This window comes from Archocentrus centrarchus, chromosome 6 (genome assembly GCF_007364275.1).
Source record: "Archocentrus centrarchus isolate MPI-CPG fArcCen1 chromosome 6, fArcCen1, whole genome shotgun sequence".
Classification (NCBI taxonomy): domain Eukaryota; kingdom Metazoa; phylum Chordata; class Actinopteri; order Cichliformes; family Cichlidae; genus Archocentrus; species Archocentrus centrarchus.
In genome coordinates, this window is record NC_044351.1 from 18,714,370 (window position 1) to 18,733,431 (window position 19,062).

The window sequence follows — 19,062 nt, forward strand, 5'->3', positions numbered from 1 at the left end:
GTGGGTGGCTTGCAGGTAAAGTCACAACTCCCTAACATGCCACTGCTGCCCCAGTCTCCTTTCTGATTCTGTGTACAGCCAATAGCAACCCACTATTACCTTCTTTGCTAGTGTGCCACCATGCACAATATGTGGATTTAGTCCGTTTAAAATCACTGAGCATGATTTAACAGGATCACTCACTGTTTTACAACACGGTCTTCTCCCTGCATTACTCTTTCTGTTAGGGTAGCTTAATCGAAGTTGTATAACAATGAGAAAAATTAACGAGCCAAGAGGGTACTGGTTACAGACCAAGGAGGTATAGCACCCGCCATAAAATCATACCCGACTTCAATAACTTAAAAGAGCAAGAGCCTTGAAAATTAGATTGTAACAATATGCTTAAAACAGTCATCCACTGTCAGTTTGATAGTCTTAATGTCTATTTTTATTCTCACTCATGGAATTGAACACATTTGCAAGTTGATTGAGAGTATTTTTTTACTCTGACCTTACTGGATGTTTTATTTGCCTTTAAAAAAAAAAGGTGATAATTGAATTAGAATCAGTCTTCAATAATAGTTTCCTACATCTTTTGCAACATGAGCCAGTTTCTGATACCATAACCACAGCCATGTGCTCTTTGACCACAGCTGAGCTTGTCCTTGTCTTAGCTTTCCTAGCCTCAGGGTAGCAGCTCCCCAGGAAGCTAGCCAGCAAAGAGTAAGAGCCAGTGTGATTATATGGGGGTCTGGAGAAATGAGGAACAGACTGATCAATAATGTATTCATTAACCATTTAACTGACAAGAGAGACATTTGTTCATTAATAGTCTTTTCAGGGTGTTAACAAGGTGAATCTGCTAACTGCAGCTCCACCTCTTGGATTTGGCTCATCGTCGTCTAAGTAGGCTTTGTTTTTATGTTACACAGTATCAGGCCAACGCAGTCTCTGTCAGGTGATAAGAGGAGATTGAGCTGATAGGGGCCAAAAGGGCAGTTTTTGCTTTCTGCTGCCTTTGCAAACTGCTCTCTTTTAATCCTAGCACTCTCACTACTAGGATTAAGAGATTTGTACTCCCCAAGCTGTTTTGCATGCAGTGACAAAAGGGGGCATTATAGAGGAAATCGAACCAAAATTAACTCAAGTCATCTATTTCAGAACATTTTATTGTTTACTGAATGTAAAATACCCCTCCCTTGTGTATTGTTAGTTTAATGTAGCTTTCCCCATGAAGTCTGTTTCATTAAAAGTCAGAAAAGCTTCGAGAGGGTTTGCATTTAATCCTGCCTGCCTTCTTTTTCTGTCATATGGCACCACATCAGCACTCACATTAGCTCCAGTGAGAGGCAGTTAATGAATTTGGGAATGTGGAGATCTTGAGTAAACCAGAAACACACAAAATGCTAATGCTTCAGAAACTCTTAAAGGATGCATTTTCTTTGTTTGTTGTGTTTCATTCTATTTAGAAGAAGTTTTTTTTTTTTTTTTTTTTTTTTTTTTGTCGTCATGGGGCACTGTGATACGTTGAACTTTGATCTGCTTTATTTCTAATTAGTGCTTGAAGTTTCCAACAAGAGGTGTTTATTATTTCTGTGACCTTTGATCTGTCGTAAGTCATTAGCTTAATATGTAACTAGTCTATGTAGAGGATGTGAGGAACTCATTTCCCACCTAATAAGCATGATTATTACAGTTGTGCAAAGGAAGCAAGATGAGCTCACTAATGACAACAGCTCGTAATATCTTCTGAGGCTGACAGGCCCTGCAGGGCTCTGAGTCTCTCTTTTTGCAAAACATTTAGGCCAGATGACTCCTTCGTGACTCCTTGCTTGTCCATTTTAAAAAGACCTTCGCTGCAGAATTAGTTGGGTTTTGATAAGTTTCACATTTGAACCTTCACCATCAGTAAGATGATGAGATTTCTCTCCAGAAAGGGATCCTTTACCTTTGATTTCTTTTTTCATTTTGGCTTTGTTGCATTTTTTTTTTAATGCTTCAAGGGACACAGTTTTAAAATAAATCGTCTCTGTGCTAGAAAGAGGCCTGGAGAAGAAGTTATGCAGGAAGTTGTTTGATAGGTTCTGCTGGCATCTGTCCTAGAACGATTCAAGCATCAGCTGCATCACCATGTTTCAAGCTTTTTCACTACAAAGCACTACAACTGCAAAAATCATAAACAACAAAAAAATAGTACTGGTAGATCTTTTTTTTTTTTTTTTCATCACTGCAGCAAAGCTTTCCAAAAACAGAGAGGGACAGTAAAGATTTATATTATCAGGCATGTTAAAAGATTGTGGTTTTTGTGGGCAAAAATATTAAATTTATTAACACTGCATGACAATCACCAATTAGCTCCATTGTTCCCCGTCCTGATAACACCTCTGCATAATGAGTTAGATTAGCCTTTTATCTAGATGAAAGACTCAATTTTCCAACAGATTCCTTAGACATGAGTTAGGCAGAGTGATTCATGAATTTCAATTAAAATGAAAGACCTACCTCCTACTTTATTATGCCATCCCTTCAGTACACCGGTTCAGATCTCAGGAGAAGGGTGCGCTTTATCCTTTCTCCCATATTCAAAACTTCATTTCCATATTTCTTTTTTCTAAAGGATGTGACACATTTGCATTTCCCTGTTCTCGCTGATCAGAATTTGCTGATTGAAACTAAACGAAATCAACTCATCGTGGTGACATTGAATTCGTCTCCTCTTCTCTTTGAATACTCTGCATACTGTGGACTCATTGATTACAGGTAGTCGATCTCACTACCTTCGTCAGCACAAATGTTGAAGCTCTTCCCCCTTTTCTTTTTGCTGGCTTACTGTAATTAGACAGTTCTCTGCCAGAGAGATGCTCAGAAATCTGCCCTGAATTATCTTTCAATCTCTGGTTTACCATTTTTGCCGTGGGAGCATTTCTGCGATTAGCACCGGCTTGTTGCTGTCTGGTGTTCACTCCTCTTTCCTCTTTCCTGCCGCATCTCTTGAGGTGGTGGTGGAGCTTAATCAAAGCCTGATTGAGTGATAATCTATAGTAGCACTGTTCAGGCCTGCAGCCAGCTCCTCCTGACCTCTGTGCCTGCAGGATGGATGCCGTAGTGTTGCACACAGGACCTGTGCTGTTAGGGGGAAAAAAAAAACTGTCGTCCTGTCCTTTTTTTGCTTTTGACCACATCACAAAATAGTAAAGAACAAACGTAGCAGAACTTGGATGAAGTGTTGGATGAGCTCTGATCAGTTAAGGGGATGGACTGTCTGCTCTGCCGCCCTTGGATTGTGTATCATCCCTCCACAGGCCATGTTAGTGGACTGCTGATTCCCATCAGGCGGAGTTTCTCTCTCGTCGCATTGGCCTGGCTGTCTCCTTCCTCAGATAAGAGCCTGTCTGTCTTAACCCTGTTGGCCAAATGACCTTGGCTGCCATATAGTTATTAATGTTAAGTACCTATTTTTGTCATCCTTTTTCTTCTTACTTGAAAACACTGTAGAAAATAATCCACATAGGTCACTTTATTTTCCAGCTCAAGAAAAACATCCAACTCTTGTCAACACACTCCCAAGAATACTAATGCCAACCCAATCAATTGGGCACTGTTTTGCTCAATATGAATGATCAAGAAAACCGCATACTTAGTAAACACTGCAGTGCCTGGACCTGCTACATTAGACGATCACTATATGACAAAGCACTGGCTGATCAAATTAGAGAGGATTTAAAACTTGTACCTTCGTGCCTCGACCTGCCGATAAAGACTCATTGTGGAAAGTAAAACCATGTGATAAACCAAGTGTTGACCAAGGACTTTGGCTTCTAAGGAATCATTTAGCCTATTGTCAAGTAGCTGAGATAGATGTTAAATATGAGCGCCCAAGCTCAAAGATTTAGCCCTTTATGGTATTCGGGAGATATTGAGTGTTCAGTTTTATGGGCCATTTTCTTTCAGCTGTTATCTTGGTGGTTTTCATTATGCTGTTTATTGGCTGTTTAATGACGGTTTACACTCTGCGTGCGTGTATGTGTGCTAATGCAATTATAAACTGCACTGATGAGGAAATGTCTTTGTGTATTTTAGCTCTGTGCACAGAGGAGTGTGTCCATGGGCGCTGCGTGTCTCCTGATACATGCCAGTGCGAGCCTGGATGGGGAGGACTGGACTGCTCCAGTGGTGAGGGCACTTTTCTTTTAATTCTCCAGTTAACCATTTAGACCCATTTATTTCTAAATGGCATCACAGCCAGCTAGTCCATAAGACTTTGCTGTCAGTCTGTTTTGCCACAATGTCCATCTACCTCAAAGCTGCTCAGCTTTGTATCCTCTCTTCTTAGCAAGCACAGCCAATGGAACAGGTAAGTTACTATGAATTCATTTTCATTTGCTGGAAGTGGAAGTGATTTGCCTGATGAATATAGCGGATGGATGGATGGTTGCATCCCCCCTGTGTCTACCAAACTCTCTGTTATGGTCTTAATCGTGATTAGACTGATGCCTGTGGCTTGTTCAGTGAAATGGTGAATCAGTGCCAAGCTGAAACAAGCCATTGTATCGGCCCTTTATTTACTGGGGTTTCCTCAGCACCCAAAGTTGGATGGGAGGGTGGAGTTAAGCATATCCATCCTGCAATGTGAAATTTATGCCACCAGAGAAATGTACATACAGGAGGCCTTTAATCCTAGGTCAGCACAGAGATAGCAATACCCATGGCAACATGTCACCATTGTCTGCGTCAACATTTCTGACCTCTAATTCTTTACTTTAACTCTCCACTCCCAGTTGGATTTAACTGTTACTGCCTGTTGCATATTTAGGAATGAGTTATGGCAGATAAAATCATACCAGTAGTGTTATTGTATAGATCTATGAGTTTTCATTAGCAAGAGAGCCATTCACTGATTAGCAGCTGTGTGTAAATCAGCTGCCTGTGCCGCAGCAGTGGCCTGTTGGAGGTGGATTCATGGGTATAAATGACAAGCCTGAGCTGTTTGCTGCTGCTCACTCCTACAGACTGGTGAGGGTCCAACGGGGAGGATGTGAGGTTCAGGGCCCTCGGGGACTCTTGTCCCACTCTTAGTTGGTTAGGAGTGCAGCCGTGTGTGCGTTTCAGCCTGCAGGTGCTTGGCTAATCCACCTTGTTAAAACAGACTTGATGATTGAGTCGGAGGCATTATTCATAACTTTAGATTTCCATACCAGGCATGATTCCAGGTTTTTTCATTTACGAGCTTTCATCTGTCGAAATAAGGAATGTGTGCCAATTTTTAAATTAAATCTGTCCTCTTTTTCCTTCGTGTAAATGGTGCAGCATGTTTTTTTTGTGTTTTTTTTTTTTTGTCTTTCACTGTAAATTTTACATTCGCTCAGCAGAGACAGATGAAGCGGTTGGGTAAAAAGTCTCTATGTAAATGGATGCAAGCTTCATATTATAGCACAAGTAGGCTGAAATACACACATTAACACCAAATCAGTTCCAACACAATCAATGTCATGGTTTATTTGCTGTTTATTTTACCACTATTGTGTTTGACTTGAGGTGTTTGTGTTCGCATAAAAGCCAATTCCATAGCTGGTGAGAAGGCAAAATGAGCTCATCATATGACAAAGGATGTGTGAATGTGATTAAAACAAAAAAAAAGTGTGCCGTCCAGGCTTGGAGATGAAGAGCTGCCGTGGGATGCTGTGCGGCCTAAAGCTGAAGTGACAGCCTTTCAGCCAATGATCTGGAGCTGGATCAAAGGCTTGGACTTTGTTTCTGGAGCAGCACCCACCAGGAAGCAGTTTTGTATATGGGTCAGGTGGTGAAAATAAAGAGTTGGGCTGTTTGGTGCCAGAAAAGAGAAGGCAATAAGGTGGGAGAAAGTCAGTAAATTGTGCTGGGAGTGGTGGTGAAGGCTGAAGTGATATCTAGCCTTTTTTTGTTTTTGTTTTTGTTTTTTTGTTTCGCCTGCTGTTGTCCACCTGCTGTAGCCAGAAAACATTTCATCCTTTTCCTCGGCCTGAAGCAATATTCCCACTGAGACCAGACCTGCCCTGTGACCTGCTTTGAGTCCTGGGGTGTCTGAGACTCATCTCAAGGACACACTGGTAGATGTGGACCACACATAAAACAGAAAAGCAGATGAGTGATGTTCGCTGTCTGTCGTGTGGATTTGGAGCATTTTGAGTGGAGGTTTTATTTTCCCAGAGTGATGAATGATTAATTGCTGCTGTTTGTTAGTGTGATTGCTCTAATGCCTGCATATTGTGTTTGTGGAACGTGGTCTTGAAAATGTTTTCCCAATGATTTGTCATGAATCAGTTGTTTATCTTTTAATTTAACAGTTTGGGGCATTGAAAGCGTGCCCTGTACCTGTTAGTTTTTGCTTTTATCTTTTTTTTTTTTATTTTTCCCCCCACCAATGTTGTGGTTGTTTTGTCTGTTCTTTTGCTTTCTCTTCTTTTCATATTGAAATGCACTCTATTTGTCCTCCCTGTGCAACTGTGTATGCTTTGTTTTGTCAGTAGGGTTTGTCTTGGAAAAACAACAATGTTCACAATAGGAATTCCACCATGTAAATAAAAAAAAATGGACAAAAAATATTAGGTTCAATAAAGCACGGACAGCAGCTTTTATTTTTTGCCAAGGCAATTCAGATAGATGTCTGCTCATGAGATTGAACAGTGTGTCTTTAGTCATTTTAGTCATCTGATGCATACTATGGCTGTTATTGGTTGTAGTTTGTGGCAAATATACTACATGTTGGTGTAAACATAAGCACACAGTATGAGATAAAACTGGAAATCCAATCCTTGTAGAATATTATCAGTTTATTGAATAAAATCTATATAAAGTTTTTTAGACTCTTATGAGTTTCTTGGGTTTAGCAGTCGACTCTCTGTTTTTGTAGTTGCAGAGAAATGACCTGGTCCCTTTTCCTTCATTTCTGTGTATTTTTCAGCTCTTGTGATTTAATCCCTCTTGATGAGTCTGTCACACCGGGTCACTATTTGCTACAGTAATAACAGCTTTCAAATAAAGAGAATGATCAAGATAGATGTCGTAAGGTATATTTAGCTGTGACTGCCATCACTTGTAAAATATTAGGTGCAATGAAGCACTATCATTGATTTCATGTGATTCAGTCAGATAATGATATGTTCCCAGTGCTCAGGGAGAAGAAAAGTGTATATGAAGCTTTTAATGTTTCTTTCCTCTGCCTTCTTGGAGATTTCGTACCCCTATCATGGTGCAAATGTACGCCCACATGTGCAGAGATTCTAAGAATCAATGCCACGAGTATATCTCGAAAGTCCAAGGAGCAGTTCAGGTTTGTTAACCACAAAGCTTCACTTGCATTCTAAAAAGAAATCTATCACACTTAACAGCCAAATCTAATGTGTTTGGTCAGCCGTGGCCCATGAGGTAACATATTCCTCCCTCATGCATTCAGATGGTAAAGCAGCTATTGCTGTGTGTGCTGTACTCATGGTTAATTGATAAATGTGGTTGAATGTTTTTTTACGCTGTACTGCACCGGACGAGATGCTACAAACTATTTTTTTGATGCTAATTGACCATTAAAACGGACCCATTTTTATGGGATTAAATCAATGATTTGTTTTATTAGATTTAGGAATTTGGGATTGCAATCCCAATGGCCTGGTACAAACAGAATTAGCGGATTTTTACTTTAGCTCCGTTAGCTTATTTGCCCCGACCACTGCAGACGGTAAAATGAAAGAGTAGCCCGACCAAAAGCTTTTAAACTTCATTTTGACTTGAAAAACACCCCTATGAGGACTCCCTCTGGCACACGTCAACAGTATTTACACATTATTCTCAGAAGAGCATCTAAGCCAGATGGTTTCTCTCCAATCCCACAGCAGCAGGACATTGATATGCATTGCTGTCAAAGACCAAGGGACTGAATTACATTGAACATCGTGAAGACACACACACAGATACACTCTCACTTGACACATCACTCTAAGTGTCACCTTACTTTGCTCCCAAAACTTCTCCCGTCATTAATCTTAAAGATAGGGAGTTGAATATTTGTTTGTGGGTGCATGTGCTTCAACAAGTCACTTTTCTTTGAGATGATGCCTGCATGTCAACAACAACAACAACCAAAAAAAAGGAAAAAAAGTGAATCAGGGTTTTAAAAAGAAGTCCACATCGATTGAATTCCTCATTATACAAGCATGCAAAGAGGCATTTTGGGAGAACTATAAATATTCTGACTGTATCATTGTGAAAGGGGGTCCTTGCTGCTTATTTCAGTCGATGCCAACTGCCTCATTCATTTTGATAGATCAAAGCACCCAGGCAACAGCATTTCTCAAGGGAATAGAAGACGGACCGATCTATAGTGCCTCGTGCCTCTGTGCGTGTGTGCTTGTATCAATGAAGCTGAGCCCTACTGCGCTTGCAGAGGGTTGTTTTTGTGAATGACACCGGGCCCCTTGTGGCTGTTGGAGCCATTTTGTGTAGTGCCAAGTATGTAACAGCCGCGTTTAAGGTCCCGACATGGTAGTGTGTTAGCAGTCTGTTGATTCCATGCACAGCTTTGCAGACCCTCATCTACATGTTGTAGCCTCACACTGCCACTTGGGGGCATTGTCAAAATATGTGGAAAAGCAGGTAATGTGGGCCGCTTCTGAGTTCAGAGATGTTTGTGCTGTTAACAATAAAGCTCCACATGGTGCTTTTAGCATTAATATATATTTTGTCTTTTTTTGTTTTCTAATTTTTTTTTTTTAAGTTATGTTAAAGCCCATGTGGCTGCAGTTAGGGTTTTGCTTGTGAATGGAAGGTGCTGTAGACGTTTCCTATTTTTCCTAGCAACTTATTACTGAAGTCTTCTGCTTGGACATTAGTAGTGAACCCCATTAATAGTCCACTGATTTCTATTTAAACTTAGGAAGGACTTGACATGCTAACTTTATTGATTTGAGTTGGTTGTGTGCATCTTTAAAACCCAGTGGTGGCTGTTAAACAGAGCAGATTAAACCATGTGGATGCCACTGCTCAGGCTCTGACAGAGATGTTTCAGGATGCACTTCAGACACCTCTCAGATCTTTCCCTGCATGCCTCACACTGAGTCGTGTGACTTATGTGTAGTGTAAATCAATGTGCAGAGACTTCAACTGACTGATACTGAGTCCATCAAATGATTTGCGGTGCGCACATCGCAGCTGACAGCATTCTTGGCTGTAAGTTGACACACACATGCACACACAAAAGTTGAAAATGGATTAAATATTCATTATTGAAAAATATTCTCACTAAGTACAATAAACATAATCTTTTGCACAGGTTTTGGACACACATCCACACACACCCCTACATGTCTGTTATGCTTTCTGTACATACAAGCCTCATTGGCCAAGTATGCAGATTGACTTTGCCAGCCTCTGAAGATTTTTTTGTACCATCCCATTAAGCAGGATTTATTATTCCCCAAGAGCACACTGCTCCATTACTTGTGGGGGAATGCCTGATATGTGTGTATGTGTGTGTGGGTTGTGTGTGTGTGTGTGTGTGTGTGTGTGTGTGTGTGTGTGTGTGTGTGTGTGTGTGTGTGTGCACGTACGTGTGTGTGTGTGTGTGTGTGAGAGAGAGAAAGGGAGAGAGAGAGAGGTTTTATATATATACTACTTTAATTCTTTGAGGCATAGATTTGTCAGCTGCACATCCATGATGTGAAGCGCCCACCAGATCCCAAAGGTGCTCTAATGGACTGAGATCTGGTGATTGTGGAGATATATATGTATATATATATATACACACACACATATACACACACACACACACACACATATATATAAAATGCATATGTTACTTCTTAGCATATAACATAGAACGCTGGTGGATATCACGTGATGGTTAGGATGATACAACATGAAGTTCTGAGGGTCATTATCACCCTCATGCTTGTCATTAGTCAGTAAGAGAGAGAGTTAAGGGCTCCTGGAACACACTACCCAGCTCTGAGAGCCTGTATAGATGGCTTGATTTAATAAGGACATTAAAAAGCCTTATCTCCTGTCCTTAAGAGAAGGTCAGTGTGTCTAAAATAGCTGAAATGCTATGATAACAGTTTAGAGAGATAAGATATCTCCTGAATACTAATGCAGAACAAAGCAGCTTTAAGTCACACTTAGTTTTGTGGCCTAATGCCTCATTTGTTTGTCTCCACATATTAATTTAATTTGTATTCATATTTGCATATTTGTTCGCCGTGTTTTGGCCACAATTGCACATAGCTGTTATGGTGTTAAAATGCACCATGAATCTGTGTTGTTAAGTCTCTTCAGCACTGACAAAACTCCTCCCGTTCATCAGTGTCATCATTTTTCTATTCTGACCAGAGCTTTAGAAACCTGAGAGGTCAGACTACTCACTGTCTTAAAACAAAAATATCCTATGAAAATATTTTATACCTTATTTCTCTTTATCATGCCCGCGATTGACGATTTGACCCCTAAAACTCATTATACAATATTATCGTATGTCCGTCAGCTGTGATGAATATAATAAAGTGTGGTAATTTCTTGTTTTGTGTATTTTTTTTAAATGTTAGAATGCCCAACATCAACCCAGTAAAGCATGGCGAAAATAGTGTTTTGGGTTTTTTTTTTTTGCCATGCCTGATTTGTATTCATTTTTACCATCTGTGGAGTAGAAATATGCTGCTTTAATATCCTATTTATCATCTTGTGAAGCCTCAGATTGAGCCCTTGTGTCAGTCCCAATACCCAGATAGTGAGTCACAGATTTTGCTAAGTCTCATTTAATAAATATATATATAGATATGTTAAATTTCATAAGATCTAATGAGGTATGGACAAAGGAGCAGCATAGAAAACACATCAAATAAAAGTGTAAATAATGTGGCACACACTTCAGTGTTATTTTTAAGTCAAAGGTACAAGTAAAGTGTAAATTATTCTCATATCCTAAAAAACATGTCCATTCTTTGATGAACAGACAAGCCATAAACATGTCCATACGTTTGTAACATATGCATAACTGTACACATCTACCCACATCCACCTTGTAGATCTCTATATACCGCATATACGGATGTCGCATTTTATCAGCAAAATATTAGTAATAGATGCCCTATCACCTCTCAGGACCTTGGACTCATGATCATTATGATCAGAATAATAGCTTGAGGATCACCATAGTCCTTTGGGTGCTGTGTTGCTGTGTCCTTGCCTTGCTTTGGGACAGGGAACATATTAGCAGTCTTTCTCAGATCCTTTGGTGCACCTGCAATCTCCTGATGTTTAACCCTGGACTTCATTGGAGTGTTGCAGTGATTACAGGCCGTCCTGAGGGACATCGATTGTCCTGCTCCTCCTAGGCCAGCCCCACACAATGCTGACGAATGAACTCGTGGCCCTGCCAAGTCCAATTAACTGTCAGTGCCGCATCGACGAGCTCCTCCGTTTGTTGAGAGTGAAGAAAAACAAACTTTTAATCAAATTTGCCTTCAGGCCCTAGGGTATTTGGGGTTGTATTTTGCATTCCGCTGTGTTCTGCCTTGCCTTCAGTCGTGCTACCCTCTCAGAAGGTTATATTGCATGTTGTTTGTGTGCGATAGCAGATTTCCTTGCGCCCTACTTTGGTGGGAACCATATTTTTCTACTGTCTGTGATTGATGAATTATCCAGTGGTAGCATCTTAAGATTATCCACCCACAAAGAAGACTGACAAAAGAATAAAACTACTGTTTAGGTTTGGTATGAGTTTACTGCAGCTTGTCACCAGAAGTGTTTCTTTTTCTTCTGGTTCCTGAGTGCATGTCAATGTCAGGGAAGTCTATAAGCACTTTGGACTAGTTGATCAATAAAAGCTCAGGTTACGATCTTGCAGAATAGTTTGTGCATTAACATCTCCACGAATACCCTCTGTTAATTCTACATCTCCACAAATACCCTCTGCTAATTCTACATCTTCACAAATACCCTCTGCTAATTCTACCAAGGTCGAGATAAACAACTCTACTCTTCTCTGATTAGAGTAATGCAGACATTAAAAGCCAAGAAATTCAATTAAATTGGTGGCTGTTGCCACAAAGAAAAAAGGAAACAGACAAAACGCAAAGAGACGCTATCACATAGCTAGGGCATACTAACTGGAACAAAGAGCTGGAACTTGGGATCTAACCACTGACAAAAGGGCATCTGGATGATAAGGATCAAAGGAAATTTTAGAGGAAATGTAATCGTTACCACACACAAGGATGCATTCATGATCCAATCTGTGTTCTGCAGAAACTCATCTAAAATTAATTGTAACGCTAAAATGAAGCCATGGAAAAAAAAACAAGGTCAGTGCCACTGAAATTGTCTTTTTGACCTGATTGGGAGAGCACACATCACCAGCCCGGTACCATGTTACCTGTAAGTCTGAGCAAAAAAAAAAAAAATTTAAAAAGCAGAACTATAGGAGTTAATCATGTCCTGTAGTGTGCACTTCATTAAGACCTTTCAATTGAGTTTAGATGGATAAAAGACAGAAAATGCTGACTTACTGCTTTAGGCTCCCGCATCCTCAAAGTGATGAGTCTCTCCTGAGAAATTAGATTTGCAAAGAAACTTGACACCATGTGATTCTCCCAGCCTTCACACTTTAAACATTCACTTGTATTATAATTCTGGGACTCACTTCCATTCCAGGCACAGGCATACTGTAGTATGAATGACAAATTCGCCCTCTGCCACAGAACAAAAAGCGGGTTAAGGTCCATGGATCAATATCATTGTTCCTTCCACAGACTCTGAAAGCTTTTGGATGGAATATTTTTCCTTTTGTATCATTTGTTTGTCCTCAGAAAACTTTTAATCAAAACTGACCGATGAGCGAATCTGTCTAGTTTGAAGCATTTTTAAACTATGTTCCTTCTCTCATAGTAAATGTCATGCAGCTGGTTTTATGCCCCATGCTGACCCTGCTCTTCCCAGATGGCTTAATTCATTTCTTAGCTGCTTCTTTAATGTACTACAGTAGCTCTCTTCTTCCTCTCTCTCTGCCACTCTCACACAATACTCCCTAAGTTGCTGTTGTATACTTTTCTCTTCACTTTGACTTTGAGAATCGGGGAGAATAATTCATAGGCTAGCAAGTTTCAGAGACTGGGATAACAACGCTGCTTTCAGAGCCAGCAGTTCATTTGAGTTGAACTTCTGGATTTTCCTTTTTTTTTTTTTGGGAGAAATCTCCAAAGGGCTTGTATTATCCTGGAGAGAAATAGAAAAAAAGGGAAAAACTCTTAATCTACAGTTTTTCTGTGTTAATCAAAGGCTCGAGATGTTTTCCTGTTTCTGCTCTTTCATATTTCAGGTATCCATCCATCCAGTGCCGCTCCTCTTCTTACCTCATTGAGCATAATGCACTGCTCTGACTTTTCACGCTGCTGTTTTCCACATATTCAAATATTTCCCAGAATGCAGTGCTAATATAGTTTTAAATACACTGCTGTGCCACATTTTGCCTGTTTTAGATGAATAGCAATGAAAAAAGAACACTTTTTCTGGGCTTCTTTCTTGGCTATTTAATCCTTTTAAATAAAACAAAGCATCAAGGCTGTACATAAAAGTCTTTCCTCATACAATATATGTCAGTGTGTTGGATTTACTGGTGGTCAGGCAGGTAGAAACTCTGTCCAAGATTGATGGCTACATGATGAGCATTTGCATAATGTGAGATCATTAAAAAGCAATTATCCTTGTGTTTCTGTTTGCGTACATGTTTCTGTATTGTTGGGATTAATTTGGTAGGTGGATAGGCACACTGATTCGCCGTCTCTAAGATGAATCACATTAAGTGTTTATCGTGGGGGACATATTCATGTGACATCTGAGACGCATAAAATCACAGGTTTGAGAAAGCAACCAGCGAGTTTCGTTTGCTTACACTCCATGGAGCGGAATGGTTAAAAATGCAGACACAACAGAAAATTTGCATTTATTCACCTCTCTGTGTTGGTCGATCAGTTCTGGTGCCCTTAAAGCTGTGTGTTTACAGCTGAAGATAAAGCAGTAATCAGACTGACAGATGGAGTTTCGCGCTTTGAGGTTTTCTGTTTTTATGCCTGTGTGTTCTTGACAGCATTAGCTTGGATACATGTAAATTTAGATGCTAGTGCTGTCAGTGCTTAGTACCTGTTGTCTCAGCTCGTTTTCAGTTTAGCTTCAGTGTGTTAAAATCGCACAGTTCCACTTTCGTCAGTTTTGTGTGAATTGTTAGTTTCAGGGTGATTTCCAAATGGGTTTTGAAATTCATTGAACAGCTGATGTTCAGAGCCAAACAGTAGTACGCAGTCCTGTACTCATAACATACCTACATAACAAGTATTGACAGGATTTCCAAGTATCCAAAGGTAATAAAAGCCATGAAAAATCATGTTGTCAGTCAATAGCAAAGTTTTCTGACAATTTTACACAATACTTTTTTTTTCCATCTTCACATCCTCGTTTAAAGTTCAGTAGGGTTAATTGGAAAAAAAAAACAGAGCCTGTTCCTTCCTGCACTGAACTGAAATTGGCAGTTATTTGCCTAGAGGGCACTTGCATGATGGTCCTCAGTGAATGAATGGGGCTGATATATAAAATAAATTATTATTTACTCCTGTATCTAGACCAAATTATTAAATTTTTATTTTAGTTTTCAGAAATGCACTTTTGTTTATATATCAGGATTGAAACTAAACTTGGCAGCATAGTGAAGTCAGAACAAAAGCTTAAATAATATTATTATAGAATATATATGCAGGTGCTTTATTGTTGGCCACCATCAGGTGCCATCAGGTGGCTGCTGCTAGAAATTCTCAGCTGTTGCTCAGTTGATCTGTTAAAATCAAAAGTGGCTTATATTAACCGTATCTATTGTCTTAACCCCTTCTATTAAAAGATAAGCAATCAATTAAATATCCAGTATTAGGAGATACAGCCCCACAGGGCCCCATTCATAACTACCTCCTATGAAACCTGGATCTTCTGAGAATTCTCTGATCAGGGTGTACTCAGAGGGAAATCTGAAGTTTCCCTTATGCTGTCAAGCTCCTGTCAGTCAAATCTGATCTAAAGATGTGCTTAGCATCCAGCCGAGGAAGATTAAGCTCTATTTCAAACGTTGCACTTTTTGGTTTTGTTTTTGTGTTCAAGATTGCAGATTTAACATTAAATTTTTAAAACCAAATTTTCAGTGGCTTTAAACGTTTCTAAAGTCTGTCATCTAATACCCTTAAGTGCAGCACTAATGTTATTCTCTCATTCTTTGGGATATTTGCCCTCTCCTAATAATAACAGTGGGAGTAACATCTGTTCTTGCTTTCACCTTTTATCAACTTTAACTTTTTTTTAATCCAGCACATATTTTTAAGTAGTAATTAGTGTGAGAGAATCTCAGATTGATGCTCAGTTTGTGTCATACAGGTTTGGTCAAGGTTGATAAATTCAGTGTTGTGGAGAAACAGTGTCTTGATAGTAGAGAATTTTGAAGAGTTTGTCATACAAAACAAGCACAAGTTAAGAAGAAGTTGTGATGGATATGTTTCATATATTCTGGCTTGTTTACAGGCCTGAGTAGTGGTAGATTAGTAATCGGCAGAAAGCAGATCAGTCAATAATGAAAACAATCATTAGTGCAGCCTTAAGGGATAAAACCAAAATGCTTTTTTTCCCTTAAGCTTTATTTTGTTTTAGATTGATTTATAGATTTTTTGTTTGTCATGTCTAATGTCTGTGTGTTAGTTTGCAAAAGTAACGCTGGTAATTTTACTGTATCTGCTGTAGGTTGCAAGGATGATGTTAAAGAAAGTCTTTAAATGATAATTAAATGAGCGTCTCTCTTTCTTTAAAAACAGTTGTTATATGCCAGTCCTGCTGGCTTATAACAATAAATAACAATACTGATACACTGTGAAATCAAAGCTTTTCTGTTGTGTGATATTGAATATAGAGTGTAGTGTGGCTCCAAGGGATTGCCGTTAGAGCTGCAGGATGCTGTGTTGTTTCTATATTGTGATATGCTGCGCTTGTGCAAATTTTTTGTTTGACAATGCACTAAACAGAACCTGCTTTTAAAACCTGCTATTTTCAGTACAGCAGTCTGGCGTATACATAGATAATTAATGTCATGTAAATTTTAAAACAAACTGGCAAAAAAAAAATTATATTTTAAGCCGCACCCCCCAAATCCACCTATGACTGAGCTTCTATATGCACCGTAATAATGAAACCGTCTCTATACACTGATATCTACAGAAGGTGATAATCTGTTAATCCACATAAACCCAGAGAAGTCATACCATGAAAACAGAGTTGAACTAATTAGTGCCATGTACATAAATTTAACAGCTGCAGCTTTTCTTCTTTATTAAGACTACTTATGCAAATAAGGTCAGTCACAAATCTCTAATTGGGATACCAGGGGCACAACAACACCTCACTGCAGCCCTGTGCTTTAAAATGAGTGCAGAGCTGGAGTGAAAACCCACAATGTGGTCGAAGAGGTAACAAAACACAATATTATTTTACCAATGTAGCCATTTACACCGGAGGCCATGAGAAGAAGGAGTGCCATGTAGTCAAACACTGTCTCATCTTGAGATTCAATTCTGTTTTTTGCTCTCTTTTTCTTTTAATGGCTCCATGCTGGCTACAGCAGTAGCCAGAGGCATTATGTTATGTTGCTTGAATCCACCATAGCAGAGAACTGAGGGGGAGATTGTGATATTTCACAATTGGTCGGCAGACATGGATGTAAACTGCAACATGACTGTTCGATCGAGGCACACATCAGCAAGGTGGTATTTTAAGTTTTTTTTTTTTTTTTTTCCGTCAAATGGACTTTTGATTATTGAAGGTCTGCTGTTCAGAAGGTTTTCACTTCTCACTTTAGTTGATTATTACTGTATGTTTTGTGCAAACAGACAAAGCTGTGTGTGGGATGTGCTTTTAATAAATCTACTTTGGTAAAATTCGACTTATTTATTTATACTGGTGAATCAGTCACTCTGATATTCCACAGCAAGCAAAAACCTCGCATTATATGTTTTACTGAATTTAAATTACACAGATGGTAGGGTAAATGCACATGCAGAATCCTGTCAGTGTATGACACTATTGCATCATAATTATGGTTACATTAAGTATCAGTATCATCTTATTGTAGTTTTGTGCATACACTCTTTATCTGGATCGTAGCTGTTATTAGCTTTGACATAACTCTGATTTAAAAAGTACTGACTTTACATGTGAAACATGTGGCGCTATGATGGCAGGGGTGGCTGTATTGGCATTATATGAATATACATCAGTCTCCACTCCCTGACTGCACACCCCTTCACATCGACTGCCATTGCCCTATGGCAGATTCTACTTCATCCTAATTAGAATTAATAATTAAAAATAGGAAATCAATATGTGCAAATTAAGTCTGGTAACAGTTGGTATTGTCAGGTTGACATTGCTTTTTGGAGGAACCATGCCATTCCAGGTGACTGATTAACTGTTGTGTGTTATGTCTTTGAAGTACTACAATCACGGCTTCATTTATTCGCAGGTCACTGCGTATTGTAGTGTGCTGTAGATAAATGTCCGCCTTTGCTCTGATTGCCTTTTTTTTGTTGTTGTCCTGTGGCAAGAGAGCAAAGGGTTTGTTTTCTGCAGGACAGTGTGAAGGGTAAATTATTAATTGGAAGGAGCAGTGGGCTGTGTAACAATTTGCTGATCCAGAGGCTTTCATGAGCCGTGTCAGGTTCTGTTGAACAAGTGACTGGTTTACTGCAATGAGGCAAAGCATCTCTCGCAGTCTGCTTGTATTACTGCTCAACATGGGCAGCTTTATTAGAAAGTGAGGGGCACTCTTTTTAGTAGCATTACTTTTAAGTGCTTGTTTAGACTAACACGTGAGATGACCTGGCCTTGTCTGTCTCAGTCAGCCGCTGGTCCTGTTAACCCTGTTAGAGCCATACTGCAGAGGAACTGGCTGCAGTACTTCTATTGATCCACGTTAACATCCCATAGAGTAGAACTCAGACAAATGATCAGATCCTGCTCAGGATAAACAACCAGGCTAGACTTTTTAATCGGTAATGCATAGTCCTAAAAGAATTAAGTTATTCACTCATTAGTTTTGTGGCTCCGGGTAGGCAACAGTCAGATCTCGTTAGTTCTTCTCCAGCTGCAAGGTGGTATCAGGAAGAAGTGTACGGTGCATTATAGTGAAATCTTTGAGCAGCAAACTCTGGTCTGAGTCCTTGCATTGTTGGCTTGGTTGTGTGCTGCTTTCCCCCCGGGGAAATGTGAACACACAGGGTCTCAGCTAAGATGAATTAGGGCAGGACAAAAGACACGCCCAACAGCAGAAGCCGCAGCAAACTGTTATTCTAGTTCAGCAGAACGGCACCCATAACTATTGGCAGGTTCTTCTGTATATTTAGACATTCATTTGTCAAGCTCTCGTGGATGTATCTAAACTTTTTACTTGTCGTGCCTGGGTTTTCTGGGGACTAATAAATAACAGCATAATAGGTGTCAGCAGAACATGGAGGTGCCAGTAGGACCTGTCTTGTAGCATATTGGCTGCTTTCACAGCCCCAGGTTTAACAAAGCTCACAGACATTTATCACTCAGTGCAAATTTACCACTTTACACAACAATCATCACTTTCCCTCAAGACCCGGTCTCAGCCCTGTCTGCTTCTCACTCAGTTAGTCTGCATCAATGAGTCAGGGAGCTGTGATGAATAGTTGAATGTTGAGTCTGGCTTTTCTTTTTTTTTTTTTTTTTTGAATAACTCCTTTTGCAAATATCTCATATTGACTGAAGAGCAGAGTATTACATATTCTTGTGTCAGCTAAATTGTACGAACAATTGTTTCATTGTTCCATTTTTTTTACGTATAATTTTAACATTTAAAATGTCTAAAGAAAGTCTGTCTCTTTATGCCATTTTTAAGTGGTGACTTGTCGGCATTAATTCTGACCATGAAGTGTAATTTGAAAATTCAGATCTGTCAAGGAAAGAAGAAAAAAGAACAAAGCTAGTGGAACAAAGTGCAATTCAGACAATATGAAA

The 19,062-nt window shown here is 39.5% G+C and overlaps 1 protein-coding gene across 1 annotated transcript in view; it reads left to right on the forward strand.

Annotated features, from left to right (window-relative positions):
* The window catches only part of megf11 (multiple EGF-like-domains 11), a 70,025-nt gene that overhangs the window by 21,804 nt on the left and 29,159 nt on the right, over positions 1 to 19,062 (forward strand). Inside the window, exon 7 of the mRNA XM_030731065.1 lies at positions 4,063 to 4,155. Coding sequence (XP_030586925.1) covers positions 4,063 to 4,155 — 93 coding nt within the window. The remainder of the gene's footprint in view (positions 1 to 4,062; positions 4,156 to 19,062) is intronic.